Genomic DNA, 14097 nt, shown 5'->3' on the forward strand with positions numbered 1-14097 from the left:
CAACAGAACACTCCCCAACTTTTCCCAAAGTTCATATATGAATCTAGAACTACTGAACTAAATAAGTACTTGCATTTACATGGGGATAGATGTAAAATGTTTACACGTATCCACGTATTTAATGACTATTTAAATAATTCTTAAATCTTATACAGTACATAACTTTCTCCTCCACTCTGATACATGAAATTGCCAGTGACCAAGTTCTAGGGAAGGGGTAAACTCGTGTTCTGAGTATTGAAGTGACAGATGCTCCTACAGTGTTCTACAAACCACTATTGACTTGAAGTAGTTTTACAACTTCTATGTGTGTACAGCAGGGTTGAATTTAATGTGACAACTTGGCTCAGTGGGTATTGTAGACAATTTCTAGTGCAGCCTGTGTCTTGGAAGATAAGGTGATTAGCCAGGGAGTTCACTCATCTCATAATCTAGCAGTATAAAACTGAGCTACGTTCTTTTCACAATCACTAGCTCCTTTTTCAGCCAGTGTCTGTCTGTTCCAGGGCACACAGTATTATACCATCAAAGGCAGAAACATCACACTTTTGTAGTGGTTACCCTGATCTTTGAGATTAGTGATTTTTACCAGGAGTATATTTTACAGTTCAGTAAATAGCTTCATAGGAATTATATAGGCATTTAAAAAATGACAATAGACAATAACAGCTCACACTTCAAATTGAGAAAAACATTTGACAGCAACACTTGCTACAGTATTTGCTAGCCTATGAATTTTACTATTCTCACTGAGCTTTAGGAAAGAAAAAGCAACCAGGAAAAGAGATGCTCTAAGACTTAAGGAAATTGTATTTCAGGGTTGAAATGAAGTTATGATATGATTTCTTTCAAGTGCCCAGGGTAATGATAAAAACAGAGATTCATATGCAAAGTTCTTCATTCAGTAAAAATCATGAATTTCAATAACTAAAGGCATAGGATAGCCAAGAGTTCCCCTTTTTGTCCTTCAGCAAGCTGACACTTCATCCCTCCTAGCAGTTTTCAGCTGGGCAATTATTTTAGCTTTAGATTGTCTTTATTTCTGAATTTAGATGTGGAGGGCACCCACAAATGGTCAAATTCTCTCTCCATTTGCAAAAGTATGGGCACGTAGTCCACATTTCAGTTTTGTTTTCTATGCCCTAACTGAAAAAAAGATGATTTCTCTTTCTCTTTCTCCTCTGATCTCTGGTGTCACATCCAGTCCCTGAATTATTGAATCTCTATACTTTTTAGAAGAGTTTTGTGGTGTCTTTATTTTGCAGGTTCTCAGCCCATCTTCCCTTAAGTCTGGTATCATGTTGCCTTCACCTGCCTACTTCCTTCCTTCCCTTCTCTTTCCTTCCTTCCTTCCTCCCTTCTCTTCTTCCTTCCTTCCTTCCTTCCTTCCTTCCTTCCTTCCTTCCTTCCTTCCTTCCTTCCTTCCTTCCTTCCTTCCTTCCTTCCTTCCTTCCTTCCTTCCTTCCTTCCTTCCTTCCTTCCTTCCTTCCTTCCTTCCTTCCTTCCTTCCTTCCTTCCTTCCTTCCTTCCTTCCTTCCTTCCTTCCTTCCTTCCTTCCTTCCTTCCTTCCTTCCTTCCTTCCTTCCTTCCTTCCTTCCTTCCTTCCTTCCTTCCTTCCTTCCGGCAGCAATGTTAAGGCTCATGGTTGTGATACCATTGAATGTGGCTTGTGTGGAAACTGCCTCAAGTAGGCTCGGGAAATCTCCAGGACCTTCTGCAGGGCCACAGCAGGAGATGGAGCCTTCTAAACAAAGACGCTGAAGAGTGGGAACTCAGCCTGACTGGGCTGCAGCAGATCGATCAGAAAGCACACCGTCCCGGAGAAGCCTTCATACAAGCTGTATATACTCTCAAGGACCCGAGAACCGGCCTTGAATTCCTCGGTAAATAAAAATTCAGCAAACCTAAGAGAAGAAGAAGAAAATATGAAGAGTTTTAACATGAGTGTTTCCACATTATTGTCCTTGGGTTGCTTCTTTCTCCTCTCTGCTGAGTTAAAGTTTTAGCATCATTTTCTTTCCAGAATTGTATAATGTTTTAAGAAAGACTTTTTCTCTGTTCAAACAAACAAACAAACAAACAACAAAAAAAAACAGAGGAGCCCTACAGAGGAGCCATTATGTAATGGTATATGTTTCACAACAAATCATGTTGACAGGCAAATTCAACTATTTTGAGCATTTGCAAAGCATAGCAGTTTGGTATTTACTGAGGATTTCAATCCTTCTGTCATCCAATTAAAAATAAAAAAGACAGATAAGTAGCCATACTTTTATTTATTTCGAACAGAAGCAAGCTGATGTATGACTGTTCTTTTAAAAAAGTAAATATGCTATCTTTCTGCAGGCATATTATTGCTAAACTAGGTTTCATTTATATGTGACACGGAACAGAGACTATGAAAATAAATGGGCAAGTTTTTAGACAATCTGCTTTTGGCAAACAAGGGAATACGACGAATGGGAAAAGGCAAGCCACATTTTATAATCATGACATCAAATAGCAAGATAGAATATTTTTCGGCCATCTGCCTTAAAAATCAGTCACTGGCCTCTAAATTCTCTATGAAAGAGCTTTTTTCTTTTACTGGAATTTGCCACAAATCCTATTCAAATTATTTATCATGAGTAACATTTTTAGTAGTGAACAGCATTTGAAGTGCTGTCAGCTATGTCATCTCTTTCCTGACTAGCTCTCCTTCTTCCCATCAACAACAAAAATAATCACCAATTCAGAGGCTGGAGCTCAAGGGTTGGTAAGGCCTGACGGCTGATCCTGCCATAAATTTAGATGATTGCTACTACACAGGGGGTCTTATGAAGAGTAATTACTTATTTGATCTTTGTAGGGTTCTTAGACTTATTGCTGGCAGCTTAAAATAAATCAGCAGGAAACACTGCAATTTTGTTTGGTACGATTTTTCTATCAACTGTTTTCCTGAAGATGTAACAATCTCTAAATAGAATTCAAAATTTTAAACAGTAGAATAATGATGCATCTTAAGAGTTTATTCAAAATTTGTAATTATACAATGAAGCTTCATGGAGCTTCAAAGAGTCTTAACCTTTTTAGTGCTATGGATTATTTGGCAGTCTGGACTCCGTCTCAGAAAAAAGTCGTCAAATACATAAAATAAAACACACAGGACTCCCAAGAAAATTAATTATATTAAAACACAGTTAGCAAAATTTTTAAAACCAAATTTGTGATATAATAACATATGTATTCTTTATTAACATATTAAATAACAAGATCTAGTAGTGGGTCTAATAATTGCGGACATTTCTAACTAATGATGGGAGTGAAATATATTTCACAATATCTGCAAAAATAGTAACATAATGATATGTGAATATCTTTGACATCTATTGGTGACATTTTTAGTAGTGAACAGCATTTAAAGTGCTGTCACCTCTGTCATCTCATTACAGATACTGCTAATTGTCCTGTGGCTTATTACCTATATTCAGAATTGAAGGAAATGTTATATTTCAATTTGAGACGTAGTACTTTTCTCAAGTAAATTCACAAACCCTAGATTAAGAAGTGCTGGTGTAGTAGAAAGAGGAAGAACTTTAGAGTTAAAATATCCAACTCTGATAATTTCATGTTATATGACCTTTGGCAAATATCTTAATCGACTTTAAAATGGTGAAGTTGCAGAATTGCATAAAGTTATCTGTGAAGATTAGAGACATCATATGTTAGTCTCTGAGCATATAGCAAACATTCAATATATGGTAATTTTCATTTTTTTCACTTAAACATATTATAGTGGAATATTTGTAAAACAGAGACAACCACTGCATACTTTAAAAGAAACCCACAGTTAATTTTACTCTCTCTTCTTCCAACGTTTTTCCCCCTAAGCTTTGATTGATTTATTACATTGTTGACATCGGGCTGCATAATATTTGGTATCCTACATTGTTTTACTTAAAAATAATATGATAAACATTTTTTGTGCTTTTCAAAATAATTTCTAAATGATATACAGCAATTTATAAGAGTACCAACAATGTGTGAGAGTAGCAGTTTCATTGTATTCTGGCCTGTATAGTGTGTCATCATATTAAACTGAAAATGATTTGTTTCCAAAATCTACCCAATGGTACAGAATTAAAATTAACAAACTCATTTTTCTAAAAAATTCTGTCAAAATAGAAGTCAGAATGGTAATTAAAGTGAAATACATCAGTCACAAAAAGACAAACACTGCATAATAACACTCATATGAGGTGTCCACAATAACCAAACTTATAGAAGCAGAGAATAGAATGGTGTTTGCCAGGGGCTGGGGGAAGAGAGGGAAATGGAGAGTTACTTATTGCTCAATGGGTATAAAGTTTTAGTCATGCAAGATAAGTGCTAGAGATCTGCTGTACGACACTGTGTGCCTATAACTAACAATATGGCATTGTGAACTTTAAAATATGTTAAGAGGATAGATCTCCTGTTAAGTGTTCTTAGCACAATAAAAGAAAAAATCACAAATACACATATCCTTTGGCCCAGAAATTCTACTTCTAGGGATTTATGTTTCAGATATACCACACATGTACAAAATGATGTACAAGATTATTCATCATAGCATTCTTGATAAGGGAAAATACTGGAAATAATCCAAATGTCCCTCTGGGACTGGTTAAATAAATTATGGTTCATTCATACAAGGTAATACTATGCAAAAATAAAAATGAAAAGTCGTGTATGCACTTATTTGGGTGACTGCTAAAATAACAAGTTGCTACCATTTGTCTAAAAAAAAGAGGCAAATATTTTTACCCTATTTGCTTGTATATATACACAGACTATCTCTGAGAAGATAACTAAGAAACTGGTGACACTGATTATCTCCTGGGAAGTAAACTAAATTGTTTAGAGTGCATAGTTGATGTATTTCTTTTTACACTTTTTAAACTATGCGACTCTATTACCTATTCAGAAAATTCGTTAGAATAACATTTGGCAAAAAAAATACATGTGAAGAACAGCTGACCTTTGGGCTCGGTAGATGTACTTAGAGTTTCCTGTGAGCCGGTATAGCAGCAGGAAGACATAGGCACTGCCAGCTACACCATGGCAAATCCCCGGCCCCTTCTTTAGCAGGCCCTTCTGCCATGTGAGTTCCCCACATCGGATACATGTGTCCAGGTACTGTGGTTTCTTGGAAACCAGATAAGCTTTGGCAAACAGATAGGCAATTCCTGTGAAAACATCAAAAGACATTAGAGGTGACTTTCAGGGCTTAATACTATAGAGCAGAACTTCTCAGACTGTAAAAGGGTCACAAATCACCAGTGTATTGGTAAAATATGCATTCTAATCTGGCAGGTCTGAAGTGTGGCCCGAGATACTGCATCTCTAACAAGTATATTGCCAGGGACTTCATTTTGAATAGCAAGGCTACAGAATCTTCTACAAGGAAGTCTTATTTTACCTGTGAGATTTAGTTTAAGTTCTTTGAATTGTATCATGGTGTTGGCTGCTGGAGAAAGAGCAACAAGTACATAGGTTGATGAAATCCATAATTTACAAATGGGTTAATATTTAATGCATACTCTGGTAAGTATTATGCATATCTATCTGGCTGTTTGGAATGGCTAAATGTTTACAGTTTGCCCATTCCCCTTCAGAGGTTCAGAATTTGTCATGTTAAAGTACTTATAACTCTATACCTTTTCTTGAGAACAAAACTGGTAGTCCTGCCAAAAACAACAATGGTCCCAAACCACTGAGCCAGCTGTGAAGTGAGTTTTTCCCAACTTGATTGTTCCAAGGAAAAACACTTTCCTTCAAAACTTCTCAACAAAGGCAATCTCGATTACACAGGCAGGAACAGAAACAAGAGAAGTGACAACTATTAATAGAATCATTTCCCCCAAGTTCCAGGTGCTCATACGCAGAGTGAAGATTAGTGACCTAAGATAACTCTCTCTCCTGCATGGCCTATCTTCTCCTATATAAAGTGGGAAAGACTGGATTTTAGTTGGTATCTTGACTAGCTCACCCATCAGGGTTTCCCTGCCTTTCCTTGTCTTTGACTAGGCTCTTTTACAACTCTGTAGAGATAGGAATTACCGCGTAGAAAACTGGTAATAATGTAAAGAATTCCTGTCCCTAGAAACTCACATTCTGTCTGGTAGCAGTCAGACTGATTCCTTCCACCCTTGTGGAAGCAGCCAGGTTTTCATCTATTAAGCAAATTCATGTCTGCATTCCTAATGGCCTGTAAATACGTCTGCTCTTTGGATTTTCCTTTGAACCAGTCGTAACACCTTTCTGGTTCCCGCATTAATTGATGAGCAAATACAATTGCTGACATACATTTATTTTATATTTGTATGAGAGTTAACTTTATTCTCTTTTAAAATTTATCATTTAACACTTCCTATGATTAGCACTGACATAACAGGCTCTCCTCAGCCAGTGCTTTCCAGTCAACTGCTGATAAATGTCACGTATAGCATTGTCCTCCTTCAGTTTTAGGAACAAAGTGTCTCCTACAAACTAAAGGATGATTTTTAAAGAACTGAACTAAAAAAAAAAACCAAAAACTGAACTTATGTAATTATACATCCATTCACCATTCATTCACTGTATCCATTCATTTGAAAGTGTTCATTGATTATCCATCCACTGTATGCAGAGGCCTAGGCAGGGCTGGCTTTATGGGCATGTGACCTGCACAGCATCACAAGGGCCTCCAGAAGGGCCTGATGCTGGCTTTAATGCTCTGCCTTTGCCATCTTGAAATTCTTACATTGTTTAAAAAGAGGTTGTATTTTCATTTTGTACTGGGCCCCCCAAATTCTGTAGCCAGTCCCGGCCCTGGGTGATACAAAATAAGTGCTAAACATGATCCCTGCCCTTCAGGAAGGCAGTGTCTAGAAAGGGAGAGAAAAATAGTACATGTGACTGATATACAATAGGACGTGTAATTCATGATGCTAGTGGAGCATGAAATGAATGGTGCTATCAATAATACTAGAGGGATCAGAAAAGTGGAAGCTCCCTAAGGGAGACAATCAGATGAAGCAGCGTTTCTTCAGGACTTTGTAGAATGCCTAGGGAACTCCAGGCCCAGGGTGAGGTAGAGAGAGCATCCTAGGCATCAAGATGGGCAAGGGCAAAGATTCGGAGCAGGACAAACAAGCCACGCAAAGACCAGCAGGGCAGTGCTCTAATCAAGAGGACAGTGAGGTGGAAAGGAAGATCGGGTTCACATTATGGACGGTTTTTGTTGGGTTTTGTTTTTTGTAGTTTGTTTGTTTTTTCAATCTAGTTGTGGAGGGAGCAGCTCCACTGGCCCATGTAGGATTTGAACTGGCGACCTTGGTGTTATGAGCACCGCGCTCCAATCACTGAGCTAACCGGCTGCCCACCGGCAGCTCAGCTCCAAGCTCAAGCCGTTGTCCTCAATCTAGTTGTGGAGGGCGCAGTTCACTGGCCCCTGTGGGAATCGAACCGGCAACCTTGTTGTTCAGAGCTTGCGCTCTAACCAACTGAGCCATCTGGCTGCCTCCATTATGGATGGTTTTATAGGTCTAGTTAGGCAGTTTGGACTGTCTTCTGTGGGCCATAGGGAACCAGTGGGAATGTTTTTGTTGTGGATTGGTTTTTATTTTTAATGATGTAATTAATTATTATAAACAAAATACCCCACAGTAGTGTCAAGAGAGACCTAAAGAAGGGCAATGGGACAGCTATGAGGTGATCATGTTGGCAGAAAGATGGCAAAGGGGCTAATAAAAGAGACAGCTTACAGGATTTGGTGGCTGTTTAGATATTCCTTGAGCCCCAACTATACGCCAGGCACAGTAGTAGGTGCTAAGCCTTCACAGTGTTTACAGCCTAACTGGGGGAATTGATTAGGCTAAGTGAGAGGAAGCAGAGGTGCTGTGGAAGCACACAGGAAGGCTCGCTCCTAACCCACACCTGGAGGGAGGAAAGGCCCATGATGGGGAGTGACACCATCTAACCTGAGTACCAAAGGATGAGGAGTTATTAGCCTGGCGAACCACAAGCCCTTGGTGCTCTGCCAGATCCCATTTAACTCCCCAGCAGCAGGTGCCCCATCTCCCAGTAGCTATGACCTGGCCACTAGCAAAGCTCCTATCTGCCCTCTTCTTGGGAGATTTGCCCTCCGCCAAATGGGAGATTGGGCCATGCACCCACCCCCAAACAGATTTCGGCCAATGACTGACTGACATGGGTACAAAAGAGCAGCCCCTGCCTTAAGACAAACGAACGCTGAAGTATAATCTGTGCCTCTTAGTTTCCTCTTGGAATCCAGGTGAGGCTGGAATCCAGGTGAGGCCAGTATCCAGGTGAGACACAGAAAGCCCTTTGTGACCCCAGCTCCTACTCTGTTCTCCTGCCACTTCTTCTCCACTCCCTACTTGAAATTCTTCAGTTAAGTAAAACCAAAGCACCTGCAGTTCCCCTTTCTTTGCTATGTGGTTCCATGCCTCTGACTGACTTTTCTTGGAACTTTCCACCTTTCCTGGCCTGGCCAACTTACCTCAGCCATCACCTCCTCCCGGAAGCATTTTCTGATGGAGGAGCACCAGGAATCCCTCTGAGCTCCCATCACTCCCTATACAAACCTTAGCACTTATACAGTATATTAAAATGGTCTGTGTACATGTCTGCCTTCCCCACTATAGTGCAAACTAACCAAGGGGGGACCTCTATCTTGTTCATTTTTGCTCCCCTAGTCTGTGGCATAGTGTTTGACACATGGCCAGGGCTCCACACTTGTCTGCTGACATTATAATGTCTCATTTCTCACATCAGCACAGGCCAACACTGAGGTAGAGATGAGAGATGTGGAAGGAAGAAGGGCTGAGATGGTCCAATCGTTATACTAGGCTATTAGCCACAGGCAGTTAATGGGTATCGATCCTATGGTTCTAGCCAGAGAGAAAGGGCCTCTTCTTAAAGGCTGGATCACAGAATGGTACACGGAAGGGACCTTGAACAACTTTTTAAGCTATTGTCTCCTGACTGGACTTAATGAAATCCACAATAAGACAGCTTCATCTATAAGAAAGAATGTTGAATTTCTTTGCTTTTGATGGGAATGTGTCATTTCATCCTGGGAACACTGATTATGGTGCATTGATAAGAAACCTGAGTCAGCCACAATACTATATGTCTTTGCCAAATCCAATTGGAGAAAGGAATTATTACTTAGGAAATATGGTTTGAGAGACTAAATCTTTGAAAACATGCAGTCTAGCAGAGGCTTGTGACAGCCGGACTTGGCACGTACAGTTTCAACTTAGGAGAATCACCAGGCAGGTCCATTCCGGGATCTGTTATTTCACACAGGCACACATTGCACAGTGTGCACTACAAAGCTTAGCAACCAATGATACCTGCACTGCATAAGCCCTTGTTGCTCTCTATTCAAAGTCACCTACCCAGGAGCCCTTGTGAAATGACTTAGAAAAAAGAAAGCCACACCTGTGTTTCACACAGAGGAAAGGAAACGCACTATCAGTGTTACCACACTGGTAATGTAACATAATGCAATCTAGAGTTTATTTTAGCCACAGTATTTGTTTTAATGACTTTGTAAATGATTTTCATCCTGTATTGCAGAATCATTAAGGCTACGAAGAGGTCATATGAATCTGCCTGCTATACTTCTTGCATTTAGTGATAACAACTACACACCACACTGGGTATTTATAAATATGGTGTCTACAAATCTTTTGGGACATATCCCTCAGCGACAGCAAGGATCCACAGGATAAAAGGGGTCTGTGATGAAAAAAGATTGAGTTTTCCTACTTCATCTCAATGTTCTCATTTCACAGATGAAAAAACAAAGGCACAAAAGACACAAAGTGGTTTTCTCAACGTCACTTAGCTGGTTAGTATTAGAATCACAATTAGAACCTAGAGTTATTAACGCAGAGTCAAGAACTATTTCTATACTTCAAAAATTATGACTTAGGCTGTCACCTGTAGAGGTGAGTTGAGAAAGCCAATACGAAACAATCATAGGGGGAAATAACGTATCATTGATGAAGTTCGACACTTGGATTATTTCTGGAAGGTTTTAAATCACAGAATCGGTCTGTTGACCCAAACCATCTGCTCTGTTCATAAATCTACTCTCAAATAATATTTTCCTCAAACAAATGAAAACTATTTTTCTAGGTCTTCTCCTGTTTTAAATTTTTGGAGAGTTTACTGTTGCAACTTCAGAGAAATCTTGGTGGTCTTTGACCTGCACTTATCAGATTTATAATCACTCTTGATGCTGTTTTCAGCACATCCCGTAAGAGGAAAACCAATATCCTTGAGATGGGAGTGCGGATTGTCAGAAATAATGGGCCCCTCGTGGTTCTTTATTCATTTGCAAATTGATTTTTGGTAGTCCAGTGAGTACGTGGGTTGAACGATTTTACTTTGCAACCGATGTGTAATCTTACCAAGATACTAAACATGAATGATACACGAGGATAATAAAGTCCCCAACCTGACGAATCCTGTGCTGTACTGTTATGGTACCTGATTCACAAAGACAGATGGAAGGTGGGGTACAGAAATGATGGAATAAGTGCCCTTCAAGATATCTACATCAATAAACTGACCCACTTGTTTTAGGAGATTATCTTTCTTTCCTTTTACAACTAATACAACGGAGTCCTTTTAAAATATTCTGTATTTAACTTGGGACATCTCTAAAATTCAAGGATCCTGAGGTGCGTGGAGGATATCCAGAGACCATCCCTGAAAATGATTAAAGAGAATGGGAAAAAGAATTGCTGAGAGTGACATGAAGAGCGATCATTTCCACAATGGTAAATAACTGGTTTTTTGGCTCCAAAAAGCTCAAAGAAAGAAGAAGTGAGCTCAAGTTGGAACTGGCAGAATTCGCCTGGACGTAACGCACGATGAGGTGTCACTGGCACCAGCACACACAGGAGCCTGCGAAGTCCCTTCCTTCCGTAAGTGTGGCAGGCAGAGAAAAGATGACCAGGGGACTAAGACGTGCATTACTCATCAACTCAAACTGGACTAAGGGAAAAAAGTGAAATTACAGTTGGATTAAAGAACATTAATTAGGTAAGGAGAGGGAAGGAAGTAATAAAAATCAGGTAACAAACTAAAGAGAAATCAAGTGTATTTTATAGCTGTGCTCACGGGATTAAAGCATATCCTGGAAAATTAAATCCAAATCCAGTCCTACAAAATAAAGAGGCAACCGACTGAATGGGAGAAGATTTTTGCAAACAGTGCCTCCGATAAGGGGCTAATATCCAAAATGTACGAGGAACTCATGCAACTCAACAACAAAAACACAAACAACCCAATTGAAAAATGGGCAGAGGACCTGAAGAGACATTTCTCCAAAGAGGACATACAAATGACAAATAGACATAAGAAAAAATGCTCAATATCACTAATCATCAGAGAAATGCAAATAAAAACCACAATGAGATATCACCTCACCCCAGTCAGAATGGCTATCACCAACAAGACAAATAGTAACAAGTGTTGGAGAGGCTGTGGAGAAAAAGGAACCCTTATACACTGTTTGTGGGAATGCAGACTGGTGCAGCCGTTATGGAACGTAGTGTGGAGGTTCCTCAAAAAATTACGAATAGAATTACCATATGACCCAGCAATCCCTCTCCTGGGTACCTACCCAAAAAATCTGAAAACATTTATCCATAAAGATATGTGTGCTCCAATGTTCATTGCAGCTTTATTTACGGTGGCCAAGACATGGAAACAAACAAAATGTCCTTCGATAGATATATGGATAAAGAAGTTGTGGTATATATACACAATGGAATACTATTCGGCAGTAAGAAAAGATGAAATAGGACCACTGTGACAACACGGATGGATCTTGAGAATATAATGCTAAGCGAAATAAGTCAGACAGAAAAAGCAGAGAACCATATGATTTCACTGATATGTGGTATATAAACCAAAAACAACAAAAGAACAAGACAAACAAATGAGAAACAAAAACTCATAGACACAGACAATAGTTTAGTGGTTACCAGAGGGTAAGGGGGTGGGGGGTGGGAAATGAGGGTAAGGGGGATCAAATATATGGTGATGGAAGGAGAACTGACTCTGGGTGGTGAACACACAATGGGATTTATAGATGATGTCATACAGAATTGTACACCTGAAATCTATGTAACTTTACTAACAATTGTCACCCCAATAAACTTTAATTAAAACAAACAAACAAACAAAAACAAATCCAGTCCTAATCCAAAAATGTTGTGCTATTTGGTATTTTAAATCTCTCCCTGGCCATTCAACCAAAAGTAATTGATTTATTAGAATTAAACTTCTTTCAAATTGCCCCTTCTCCAAAGGCCTAATTAGCAGTGTAATGGGATTTAAACAAAAAGGCAAAGATGGGGTCTGATAAGTTTCCAGGCTCAGTTCCAGAGAGTTCACTGCAGACGGCTTTTTATTTCTCTAGACTTTATTAGGTGATGATAGAAAGCCTCATTTGAAAAAGAATTCTAGAAAGGTGCCATCTCAAACTTTAATGCGCATACTAATCACTCAGGGATCTTGTTAAAACTGATTCTCCTTCAGTGGGTCTGGGGTGGGGCCTGAGATTCTGGATTTCTAACCATCTCCCAGGCGGCCCATGCCAGTAGTCCAGGGACAACATTTTGAAATGCCAGGCTTCAGATCTGTACTGTCCAATGCAGCTACTGAGCAGTTGCAATGTGGCTACTCTGAATTGAGATGTAATTTAAGTATAAAATATACAGTGGATTTCAAAGATTTAATATGTCAAAAAGTGAAATACTTCGATTTTTAAATTGGTTACATGATGAAATGATATTTTGGGTATATTGGGTTTTGTAATATACATTATTAAAATTAATTTCACCTGTTTCTTTTTATATTTTTAATGGGCTACTAAAATTTAATTTGATATGTGGCTCATATTTTATTGGACGGTGCTAGTTTAATTGATATACAAATAGATGTAGATCATATATTTTTAAAAATACAGGATCATTTCTGGAGATCCTTTATAGATCAAGAAAGATATTTTGGCTTTGAAAAGTTTCACCTTGACCTTTTTATCTCATGTAGTAATGATGTAAGAGGAGAACTACCCTCACTTCTCAAAAAAAGTATCTCTGTTTGGCTAAGCCCGATGTGTTTTCAGATAATAGTGAGTGTGAGACCTGGGGCGCCATGGCACCAGTGTACCAGCTCGTTCTCTCTCTCGATGGCCTCGCCGAGCTCAGGTGGCCAGTTGCAGTTCTGCTCCTGCTCCATAAGGAAGTCCACGCTCTGCCATACCAGTTCCTGATCTGAGGGCTTGAGGTGCTCATGGTAAGAAAGAAGCATCTGGAGAATGGACGACAGACCATGAGCTGCTCCTATATTGGCAAACAAAGCATAATCAATTTACATAATTGAGAGGCAAACCGGTTTAATTTAGTGAAAAGACAGTCACAGTATAAATAAAAAGAAAGGCAATAATACTTGAAAGCACACATAGTGACGTAATCATTGAGTTGCCTAAGAACTAGGCTTCTGGGGAACATAGGTTAGAGCAGGAGTTGGCAAACCACAGCCTGTAGGCCAAATCTGGCTCACAACTTCTTTTTGTAAATAATGTGTTTTATTGAAACACAGCCACACTCATTCATTTGTGTATTGTCTATGGCTGCTTTTGTACTACAACAGCAGAGTTGTATTTGTGAGAGACCATATGGCCCACAAAGCCAAAAGTATGTATTATCTATATCTTTATATAAAAAAAAGTTGAGTAACCAACCTGTCTTAGAGAAAAGACTTTTTTAAAACTTTGTAATGAACATATCTATAGCTTTTATGAAAGTGCTTCTAAAGTGCTTGAAAACAATTTGTTCTTGGTATCCTAAACATTCATTCAACACATAAGAATTAAGTACCTACTATGTGCCAGATACTATTCTAGGTGCTGAAAATAGATCAGTGAACAAAACAGACTAAATCCCTTCTTTATTGATCGAAGCAGAGAGTTGAGGAATAAACACCCCAGCTTCTTTACCCCTTGGGTGGGACAATTCTGAGGCATGTTCTATACAGTCTCCAAGA

General features: G+C 39.1%; 1 protein-coding gene across 1 annotated transcript in view; it reads right to left on the minus strand.

Moving 5' to 3' along the window:
* Positions 1-1565: 1565 nt before the first annotated feature.
* The window catches only part of LANCL3 (LanC like family member 3), a 92886-nt gene continuing 80354 nt past the window's right edge, over positions 1566-14097 (minus strand). Inside the window, exons 3-5 of the mRNA XM_033113172.1 lie at positions 13197-13394; positions 5000-5207; positions 1566-1904 (exon numbers count right to left, since the gene is read on the minus strand). Of these exons, the coding sequence (XP_032969063.1) occupies positions 1745-1904; positions 5000-5207; positions 13197-13394 (566 nt within the window). The 3' untranslated portion in view covers positions 1566-1744. The remainder of the gene's footprint in view (positions 1905-4999; positions 5208-13196; positions 13395-14097) is intronic.

This window comes from Rhinolophus ferrumequinum, chromosome X (genome assembly GCF_004115265.2).
Source record: "Rhinolophus ferrumequinum isolate MPI-CBG mRhiFer1 chromosome X, mRhiFer1_v1.p, whole genome shotgun sequence".
Lineage (NCBI taxonomy): Eukaryota > Metazoa > Chordata > Mammalia > Chiroptera > Rhinolophidae > Rhinolophus > Rhinolophus ferrumequinum.